The sequence below is a fragment of the Astatotilapia calliptera genome, chromosome 7 (assembly GCF_900246225.1).
Source record: "Astatotilapia calliptera chromosome 7, fAstCal1.2, whole genome shotgun sequence".
NCBI classification, from domain to species: domain Eukaryota; kingdom Metazoa; phylum Chordata; class Actinopteri; order Cichliformes; family Cichlidae; genus Astatotilapia; species Astatotilapia calliptera.
In genome coordinates, this window is record NC_039308.1 from 35,865,777 (window position 1) to 35,877,020 (window position 11,244).

The 11,244-nt window shown below is 38.5% G+C and overlaps 1 protein-coding gene across 1 annotated transcript; it reads left to right on the top strand.

Moving 5' to 3' along the window:
• The first annotated feature begins 750 nt into the window (after positions 1-750).
• Positions 751-7,588, top strand: tdgf1 (teratocarcinoma-derived growth factor 1). The gene is made up of 6 exons (XM_026174535.1): positions 751-1,674; positions 1,771-1,826; positions 3,393-3,680; positions 5,240-5,354; positions 5,622-5,731; positions 6,712-7,588. The coding sequence occupies exons 1-6, from the start codon at positions 1,652-1,654 to the stop codon at positions 6,819-6,821; spliced, it is 702 nt and encodes a 233-aa protein (XP_026030320.1). The 5' UTR covers positions 751-1,651; the 3' UTR covers positions 6,822-7,588.
• Positions 7,589-11,244: the final 3,656 nt, after the last annotated feature.

Sequence of the window (11,244 nt, forward strand, 5' to 3'; positions counted from 1 at the left end):
AGCGGCTGAAAGTTAAGCATCTTACTATACCAAGAACAGATTTCTATGTTTTCTATATGTTTCTTTCTGCTTAAGAAAGTGTGATACAGAAGTGTGTGTGTGTGTGTGTGTGTGTGTGTGTGTGTGTGTGTGTGTGTGTGTGTGTGTGTGTGTGTGTGTGTGTGTGTGTGTGTGTGTGTGTGTTCTTGTTGTGCACTGAGGAAAGTTTCAGTTTAGGTGGATTTCCTTTCAGGAGCAGGGTCATTAACATGTGAAGGTGAGGTTAATATGCATATTTACAGGGTGAGAGAGTGGGGGATGTCAGCGAGAGAGGTGGAGGAAACAAAGAAAGAAAGAAGGCCTGTGAGGTTTTATATGAGCAAAGAATTGAATCTACTGAACCACAGATGGTTAAAAGTACTTTGATCTTTTAATTCTTTAATGCCTCAATGTCAGCTTCCCAAAAACCGCTGAAAAATCATTATATACTAATATTTTTTCCACTTTAAATAAATTTTAAACCTTTAAAATCAGTTATTAAGTCACCCTAGTAATATTCTCTTAGACATTAACCCCTAAACTAAAAGGCTTTTATCTATATGTTATGTTTTTATCAAGTTAAACTGAAGAATCTTTATGTGCACCTGTCTTTATGTCCTGGTGACCATCCAAATAAAGTCAATTAAAAAAAAAAAAAACATTTTCAGCAACACCTGAAAAACTTCAAAAAGTTTTCATTTAGTTACTTCCTCTCATATTATTTTAGCCATAAACGTTCCTTTTGTTCAAATATAAGGTGAGGTTTTATTTGAACAATTACAGGAGCTTGCTACTCTGCAGATTTCTTTTTTTAGGAGATAAATTTTATGTTTGTGGTAATTTAACCTTTCTTTTTCCAGTATTCTTTTCATTTTTTTTAAAATCACCACCAGTATAAAAACCACTGGGCTCATTTTATACCCAGTGTAGAACAGATGAGAGATTCTGGCTCTCCAAAATTTTCTTTCTTTGTGCAGCATGTGAAGCATTTTACAAAACCCATTTCCTTGATATTAGTAGCTTTGAGTGAATTGCTGTACTTTTCTTGACATACGTGGGTAAGAGCCATCTAATTCTTCTTCTTCCATCCAAAGCTCAGCAAACAAAACCAATTACCTGATAACTAAATTAGGAAACACGTTATTTTTCTGGGCCACCAGAACAGCTTTCAGCCAGTTCCCAGTATTGTTGATTCCACCTTCACCTCCACCCAGACGGCCGTGAGGGGGCGTGGCTTCCGGAGCCCCTCCCCCCTTGCAGGAGAATCACCTGGACAGAAGATAAGTTTTAGAGACACAAAACTGCGAGGGGGAGACTCAGGCCGGAGGAGGATTCACTAGATTCTTATACGGCGTTTTCGCTTTTATGAAGTTTTTAAAGCGGAGTTTTTAAAATATATTTTGGAGTAGCACCTGCTCAGGTTCTCAGCGTCTGAGTTGGTTTTATGTCTATGGATACTTTTCTCTGACTTCTGGAGCTACAAACGTAAACTTCAGGGAATTTTTTTCGACCTTCGGCTATTCGCGGTTTTATTGTACTTTTTCCTCCACTGTGAGTTGAAGAACGGCCAAGAAATCAAGAAGGTGGTTTGGAGTTTTTACTATTTAAATTTTTTTTTCACCACTTCGCTAAAATGAATTGGAAGGAGATGCTCAAGTAAGTCCAAATGACTCTCTGTGAAAATAGCTCTGTTTTTTTGTTTTGTTTTGTTTTTTTAAATACTTGTTTTAAACCAAATGTATCTGTTTCCAGGTTTGTGCTCTGCGCCTTCATGTGTGTCCAGTCTGCTGCTGCTGTGTCTGCTTCAGGTCTGATCATCACACTCAACATACGGTCATCTGTGCTTGTTTGTCTGTTTTTTGTTTCTAATAAGAACAAAAATGTGACAATTAATTGGAAAATTCCACAATTACAAACTGTTGCTAAATTCTGACCCCTGCAGTGCGGGAATCTGGTGGATATGATGCAGTAGGGGTCATGTTGTTGTCATGTTGTTGCCGTGCTTTGGAGTCACTTGTCTAGTTCCGGTCTCTGGGACTCTGGGCCGAGTTCCATTTATGATTTAGGGCCAACAAAAAACTTTTTTTTTCTTTTAAGTTGGTGTAAGATATAATTGGTCACCACCACAGGTCCCTTCTCCCTTAAACTGCCTATACTGATTGCTGAGTCTAGAATAGAATATAAGAGAAAAAAATGGAATAGAGTGGAATAGCCCTGTGGAATGCACACACAGATGTAGACAGAAGGGGGAGACGAACCCCAAAAACCAATGAAGGAAAGAATTCAGCAGTTTACCTGGAATAGCCCTCCAAATAGATTTTTGGACTGATTGTGTAAACCAACACCACCACCATCAGATCACCAAATTAGAAAATTGAGAAGAATGGTGTTTCCTAATGTCAGTAGACTGCAGAGACTTGGAATGCAGAGCTGTAGCGCTTTACTCAGACATTTATTTAACTGTTTTCTTCCATTAATTTGTCATCAGTTCCTATATGGCCACATGATTCAGAATATTAATTCATGTGATACAAATATGAGCTCCTGGTGATCAAAAATGTTTGGGGGGAGGGTTTTATTTGTGCAGCTTGTTAAACCATGCCTTACTAACATCACAAGTTGTACCACTTCATAAAGCAGCTCAAACTGTGTATTGTGTTGTCAGTGAACAGTGGCAGCATTTGAACAGCATGTTTGAATGTTGTTATAATTGATTTTAATCGGCTGGGGTTGTAGCTGCTAGAGCACAGAACACCCACAGTGACTTTTAATGTTTCATGTAAACAGTAGCTCTTAGAGCACAATCAGCATTAAAATGTTGAACTCAAATGAAAGCGTGTATTTTACTGCCCTGTGCACGAAATCATCACTTTAACAGTTTTCTGCAGCGGGAATCTGTTTTATTGGCAACAGTGTTGAGTTTTACTGTTGTGTTTTCTATAATAGCATTTTTTTTAATTGGAGTAGATGGCACTCGTGGGGATCATTTTATACAGAAGAACTGCATGATGTGTAAAATTCCTCTTTATTTGAATGTACCCAAAGCGGAGAGCCCAGTTTAAAAGAGAAAGTTGATAATCACTGTCGTGGTACCCTTTATCTCTGAATGGGGTTTTAGGTTTTGTTGAGTCAGCTAACACAAAGAAGCCTGGTTGTAGTGAATTTCTTTGCTGCAGAACCTTCTGGTCTGCTTGTCAGGAGGGTTGATGCTTGTTTTCACTTCAGTTTGTAACGTTATGTTGATGTTAGTGGGACTTCAGTCAGACCAATACCCCACAATCTCCTTTGATTTTATTTTATGGGTCAGTTTCTTTGGCTCACATTTGCCTTTGCTCTGTGTGACATTTAAAATTTGTTGCGTTTCTCTTTTGCAGGTTGCAAAGGAGACAAATGCAGTACTCAAGGCACCTTCCCTACAATGCCCGCTCTTCCTTCCTCCTCTGTTACCTCTTCTCCTTCACTTCCAGTAACTTCATCTCTTTCCTCCTCCATTTCCTCTCCTCCTTCAAGCTCTGCTTCCTCCTCTTCTTCTTCTTTGGCGAAATCCTTACAGACCTCCCAGGACTTCCTGGGTCAGTTTACCCAGGTGAGGTCACCAAACAACGGGGACCGTAAACACCGTGACGCTAGCGCCGTACTGCCCTTCATCGGCCTGACCAGCAGTAAGTTCACACTTCGGTAATGCACACACAGATGTAGACAGAAGGGGGAGACGAACCCCAAAAACCAATGAAGGAAAGAATTCAGCAGTTTACCTAAAACAGTTTACCTGATGCTGTTCCGTAATTTTCCCCAGGATTTCTTTTTTGTAATGCATTTAAGATATATTTCCAGTTGCTCAGAAAGTTTTGTTGTCTTATGCTGTCATATACCTTCAAATAAAACATCATATGAAAAACTGTGAAAACAAAACTGGTAATGGGCAACATCATCTATTCAGATTAAATAAAGTCTTTGATCAAAGGGCCAACTGTTTAAAATAAAAACAGTATATTCTCTCTTCTGATTTAAGTGAGAGCTTTTAAAATAAAATGAATTCAAATGAATTTTCATTGTTACCCATCCAAATAGATACTAAAACAAACCCCTTAATTAAAAGGCGTGGTTGTGTGGGCCGTTGTTGGTTCACTTCTAGTGTTTTTCTGCCATTTTCGGAGGTTTGTTCAGACTCTCTGTGTTTGCTGATGTGAAGCAGAGGATCACAGGAATGTGCTGCCAGCTGGAGACTCTGGTTTATCTCACAGATACCGATACAGTAAAAAAAGAAATGCTTGACCTGAGGTCTGAGGGCACAGCAGTGGCACCCTGAACAACAAATTAAAACACAAAATAAGTCTTACTATACTAAAAATAAATCTTACAAAATTTAAAATCAGAAAGTCTAAGTTCATCTGTTAAATGAAAACTCCATGAAAGACAATCAGAAAAACGAAGACACAAGAAAGTTTTATATATTGAGTATAATTAATGATACTGGACTGAATACCTGTAATGGAGCTTACAGGTCATATAGACAGATTTACCTGGACAAATATGAAATGCATACATAAGGTTTGGTGTTCATATGAAAAAGGCATATCCCTAATGGCTCTGCAGACACAAGCTCCATATTCTGTATCTAATTCTTACAAAATATTGAAGAAAATAGTATAGATCCCCAATGTGCCCAGCTCTTGTACAGTTATGTAGAGTTGCTTACTTCAACATATTTGCTGGCAGAAACGTTAAAATAATCATTCTATAAGATACTTTAGATTAAGACTATATTCACACTTATAATTGCAAGCACTCATTTAATCACACTTTTGTTGCTTTTGTTGTTCCTTTCTCACTTAAAATGATCAATATTTCTGAAAAGCTCATGTAAGAGATGATCAGCTCTGTAAAGACCTCCATTACTAATTACAGGACTGTTAATTCTTCTGTATAGTTGCTACAGAAGTAGCAGAGAAACACAGTTTTGAGATGGGACACATTCCTGCCTTCATACATGGAAAGCATAAAGGTGGTAAGAGCAGTAGCAGGGTGCCCTTAGATGTTAGAGATAACAGCAGACCGCCAGGATATTGGTAAAATCAGAAACAGAGGAGCTGGCGTGGAGGTGGTCTGCAAAGTGACTTACAGATACAGGAGGAATTGGATGCAGGTTAGATTGTAAATGACCTGGATGGATTTGTTGTTGGTTCCCATTTAAATATCTGTTTTTGTTGGGTTTTTTGAGGTGCTGAACAGAGTCGAAGCTGCTGTAAGAATGGAGGAACCTGCATCTTGGGCAGCTTCTGTGCCTGCCCTCCATATTTCACCGGGAGAACCTGCGAGTATGACCAACGAATCAGGTAAACCCGAATACAAAAATATTAGATGTGTGCTCCTGTATAATGCTCTACTTACTCTAAAATGCAAATTAATATTGACTATACTGGTTGAGCCAACTTGGTCTAATCTAACTGAGACTTTGAGAATACGTCTTCAATGTCTCTGACTGTTTTATGACCAGAAATTATCACCAATATGGTTCTTATGTCACTGGTTTAAAAAAATCTTAAATATCTTAAAGAATCAAGTGCTTGGGAGTGGTTTTAATTTCGGTCATCTGTGTGCAGGACCTGTGGTTTGATTCCTCACGGCGAGTGGGTTCAAAAGGGCTGCTCCTACTGCCGCTGTGGTTATGGCACGCTGCACTGCTTCCCCAAAGTCTTCCATAAAGACTGTGGTAAGATCCAATGAGGACTAAATAGAGACTTGCTGCAGTTCAGACCAGGTTTAGCTTTTTTTCAGAATCTAGAGGGCCCGCGTGTCTTGACTGTATTTGTATATTTCCATGTGGTTCATTCAGTCCTTTAGATGTATGATCAGGTAAGCGAGGGCTATTTTTGTTTCTGTGTGGATGAGCTGTTGATGGCCATCAGACAGTTTGAAAACTGTCGTTCACACTTTTTCAGACTTGCAACAAAAACAATTCCCTTCAAGTGTAAGTGTCGTATTCAAACTCTCACCCCACCCACTCATTTACAACTCAAGGCAATGCATTCTTCAGCACAAACAATGACAACGTGTAAGCACTTTTAAGATAAAGCTTATCCAACATTTGTTTTGAAGTATGAGTAGCTGCAGCTTTTTGAGTGATTATTTTATTTATCATGAGCTCCATTATTTCAAAATTCCTTAGCCAACTTTCTAAATAGCCTAAAGCCAACACTTTGGATAAATTGGCCTATCATTGCTGAACATACAGACATCCTAAATCTTCTAATCTAAGAATTGTGCCGTTTTCCAGCTCTTTTTGCTGATAGCGCCTCATGCCTTTTCTGCAAGTATCTGCTTTTTTTTCCCCCTCCCAAAATGTTTTTAGTATTAAAAGCAGAAAATATATTTGTTGGTTCTTTAGCCCGTCAGTAGTACAATCCACTCTTCATCTTTTTTTCTAACACAAGAAATAACAAAGGAGACACCGTGCAGTACAAAGCCAGGTTTGGGTGAAAAGTAAAGTGACCATGCTGTGTGTAAGATGAGCCCTCTTGAGAGAAAATGTGTTTTTTCTGCAATAAACAGGGCCTTAAAAAAATGACCAACTACAGAACATAAAATAAGGCCATAAAACAGTTAGTGAAAAGGCTTTTGAGACACAGAATGATAACAAATCATAACTTTAATTCTACTCAAAATGACAGTTTTCCTGTTTCTGTTTTCCAGATGATTCTGATGAGGTGCGCTGGTATCGTTCATCGGCTGTCAGGATGATTCCCACTGGCTGCTTCTTCTTCTATCTGATCCTGCTTTCTCCTTTGTATTTCTTCATCTGATGCCTTAAAACACCTGGATTTATGTGAAACTGTGTCTTAGCCTCAGCAGGATATTTTTGAAAGCTTGAAATCAGAAGTGAGTCCGTAACAGAAACAGATTTTCTGAAATCTATCATTTTGCATCCAGAAGGAAGAGACACACTTTGAACTGTAGCTGGACTGGACTGTGTCCTGATTTATGGGGACTCTTTTTTTTTTTTTTTTTTTTTTTGATGCTGTGGTTTATAGGGATCCACAGGCCACCCTGTCCCCTAACCAGATCTATTTATACCCCCTTCTCGTGTGAGCACTAAGAGCTCAGTAGACTTAACCTTTCTCTTTCAATGTTTGCATTTTGAAGGATTTGCTGAACTCCCAAGTTAACGCGATTCAACCCAAAAGACCCAACATACAGCCAACATAATTCTCCCAATTAAAATGTTCAATATATCATTCAGAACTTCTTCTCGTTCAGACAAACCATGTACCCCTATTTCTTTGTTTCTATACCCATATATGTGTCAGATGTCTTGAAGAAGAAATGAAATATGTGAAGGAAGCTGTACATAAGATTTTTATGAAAAATATAATTTTTTCTTTGGTAATTTTAGGATCTCTTACTAAACACTAGATTTTTTTCTCTTTGTAAAAGATGATACAGAGTTTCTGTTTTTTACACTTTGTGCAAAAAGACAGAAGACACCAACTCAGCCAGTGTGACATTTTGTCCTTAAATATAAACATGTACGCACTGTGTTTATTAAAGATTTACAATACTGTGCCACTGATGGTGTCTGTATGGTGAGAAAATTGCTTTGTCTTCATTTAAACTATAACACTCAGTTTACCAAATTAATATGATTGCATTGCAGCTTTTCCTTTCGTTCCATCTCTGTGACTCTATTATCTGTAGGTATTTTCAGAAGGAGCTGTTGTCTCCCTGCCTGTTATCTCCAGAGTTTATTGATGAGGTTAGGATTGATTATCTGCTGCTCTCTTATCTTAAACAAACACATCAGCTGTTGTTCTGTAGTCTGTCGCCCTGCCAGCTGCTACAGATCACAGCTATAATTAACAGGCAGAGTAAAAAATAATTTATATCAAAGTTAAACAATCATTACAGTATCTGTCTGCCTTGGAAGCTATAAAAATAAACTCTTCATTAAAAAAAAAAGAAAAAAAAGAGGTCTCATTGAACAAGACTGTCCTCCCTTGGAAAAAACAACAATGTTGTGTTGTTTGTGCAAACTCTTATTACAACACATAGCTGTTGTTTTTTTTTTGTTTTTTTTAAAAGATAAGTGACCTTTAGAGGTTGTGTGAAAAGGGGCTGCTGGTGATGTGGCGTCCAGGAGGCACAATGAAGCACCCTGGTGAATTCAGCTTAGTGCTTTAGTGTTGTAAACCTACCCAAAACAAATCCCAACAGCAAGTTAAAGGGGAACTTGAAAATCAGGTGTTTGTGCAACCAGCAACATGTCTACCTCGTAATAACAACTTTCTCTGTAACCCTGGGAGGTCTTAGTTATCAGTTAGATAAGGAGTAACCCCTAGATAAATATGTGCTAAAGGAGTATTTTAAAAAACATGTTTGTATTGTTCTCTGACTGACAGCTTAGGCTTATTCTTGGTTACCGTACTTAAACATTCCAGGGATACAGTGGGAATATTTCCAAATTTAAATTCACAAACTGTTTCATGGAGAGTAAACATAAAAGAGAATGTGTGTGTGTGTGTGTGTGTATGTATATATATATATGTATATATATATATATGTATATATATATGTATATATATATATATACATAAACATGTATGTATATGTATTACTGATATATCACTATGAAACATTGTCTATTTAATACAATATAACCTCAAATGCTTACTTAAACCTATATTAAACTGGTGGACATGGACAGCTGGAGACCTGTTACACTCTTTTGACATGTGAAGTCTGCAGCCTGGGGAGCACGGGTAGCTGTTGCATTACAGTGTTAAGTCCGTGCAGTATCAGAAAACAAGCCGGCATGTGGACATCTACGTGGATTCTTGCAATAACTGTTTGATGATGAAAATTACATCACTGGGATCTGAGCGGACCCACAGATGCAGAAAGTATAATGCCTGCTTTAGATAAATGTCAGTCTGAAGTTTGTTGCCACCAAAGGGCTGTGACCGCTGTGATAAAAGGAGACCTATTCACATAATGTGCTCCATTTTTTAGTTTCTTCAATAGTGATTTTATATTCTTGGTTTGTACTACATTAGATTTATGGTTTAAAATAATTTCTGTCTTAGACTGTCTGTGGTGTAGCTTCTTAAATCATGTCTTGTCTCCCACAAGCCATTTTTAAGACAACTTTCTTTTGATTGGCTGCTTCTAAAGAAATGTAATAAGGGAGGGGCTTCTGTGCTCACAGCAGATGATATCTGCACTCACTGACATCATGCAGTACAAAGAGTAGAAAGAACTGTGTGAAATTGAGCTTTGGGAGCAGAGTTTTATCAACAAGGTTTACTGAAAAAAGCTGCATTTAAACATTGGTGATAAGAGAATCCAACATTTAATTATTTTTTTTTTACAAAGTGATTCAGGCAAAATTTCTCTCCTGGTCTGATTAAATCTTGCAGTTATAGTTCTGTTGGACAGACCAGAGTTAATGGGTTCTGTGGGTGTTTTGGGGCGAGGGGGCAGGGGGCACCCCTTCTTACTAGCATTCATTGAGCCACAGTAAACAACTACACTGTAACATAATTATGCAGATGACAATATCACAATCCTAATTCACCAGGTGACAACTGCTCCATAGATTATCTCCGCAAGGGACAAATAAAAGGGATGTGCCTGAAACACCTCTGCTAGATGCAGATAAAACCAATGATTTAGCTGAAAAAGAAGAAAAATGGTGAGCGTTAACACTTACCTGGACTGTGCTCTCTGAAAATCTGAGACCTGTCAGACATCATGATGTAATCCTGAAATCAGAGATAAATTGGTTACAAAGTCTGTCATCTGAAAAAGAAAGCGAATCAAAAGATATATGCCCATACAGAAATGAGAGAAGCTTTTCCTATCCAAAAGCATCAATAGTCTGGTCTCCTAGAAAGCAGAGTCACAACAAAGAACAAAGAAAAATGAACATATAACAGAATTTCTTAGGTCTCTGCACTGCTTCAAATGTGTCAGAGCAGAGATTGAAATCCTGCTTCTTGTCTATAAATCTTGCAAGCAGTGGCTCGGGTCTTCTGAGGCACTGCTTGGTAAATGAGAAAACTTAAAGAGCTACAGTTTGAGCTGGATTCCCGGGCAATTCAAGGTGAACCTCTCCTCTTTATAGTATAAAATAATGCTGTTTTGGCCAAACTGCTGGGGTGTGTCAATTAGGCACAGGGTCTCCATGGTGCATGGGATTTAATGAAAGCGACGTTCGTCTGTCACATCCTTCTTTAATGTCTGCTCAGTTGATAATCATGAGATGTCTGACGCCACTGCCCCTTGAGCCTCTTAATGCAGACTTCGTATGCCTCAATTGTTCTCTCTTAAGGCCTTCTGAATGAGAGCATAGAGAAACTGACAAAAGAGAACTGTGTGTCAAACTGTGCTGAGAACGCGTTGCCTCTGCTCACTTCTCTTTCATGTTTCATGCAGCTCATTTGCAACTTTTGCATGTTGTAAACTTTGTCCCCTTGATCATGTGGTTCGTTACTGTTCCCTCTCTCCTGTGCATCTTTGCTGATATCTCTGGCTCTGGTTCTTGTTTTGCAGGGACTGACCTCACCACCCTGCACAATGTTTATTGTTTCTAATTCTCACTGCTCGTCTTTCCTCCTTTCACTCTCCTTTTACCACAGCCACTCGAGGCCATCAGATGTCCTCCCTCAGCCTGTTTCTCTTAAAGGTTTCTCACTCTTAAAAGGAGTTTTTTCCTCCTATCGTTGCCACGGGATTACAAACATTCAGTTTGTAATCCAGTTAAAATCTCAACCGAACTATGTAAAGCTCTGTGAGATTAGTTATTTTCATTATTTGAAAACTCCACTGACTTTAAAATCTGCTTAGTTTATTTCCTCGACTGCAAGCCTGTCTATAGGTAGCTGCTTTTACTTATCCTCCAGTTTAAATGATGGGGTACAAAATGCTACTTAAAAGGAAAACGAGGAGAGAAAGAACACGGATGTCAGGGCTTTTGTCAAGAAGCAGAGGAGGTTTCATAGTTTAATCCCATGGTAATCTGAGTGTAATCTCTCCTTTGTTATCTGGACTACTCCAAAGAAAAATGTGTCTAAAGTAAGTCTTCCAACTGGAGGAAGAAAAAACTACTGGAAAATGTGATTTCCCAAGCAAAGACCTTCTCAGACATTCAGCTTTGTTTCTATCTCTGGGCAGATCTCCGGTGGAGCTTTCAGTCTAAACTGATGTGCATTCTGGATCCTGTGAAAATTA

Coding starts and splice junctions, on each gene's coding strand:
- tdgf1 (XM_026174535.1), top strand. CDS start 1,652: ATGAATTGGAAGGAGATGCTCAA. Junction 1,675..1,770: donor AATTGGAAGGAGATGCTCAA/GTAAGTCCAAAT, acceptor ATCTGTTTCCAG/GTTTGTGCTCTGCGCCTTCA. Junction 5,732..6,711: donor AGTCTTCCATAAAGACTGTG/GTAAGATCCAAT, acceptor TCTGTTTTCCAG/ATGATTCTGATGAGGTGCGC.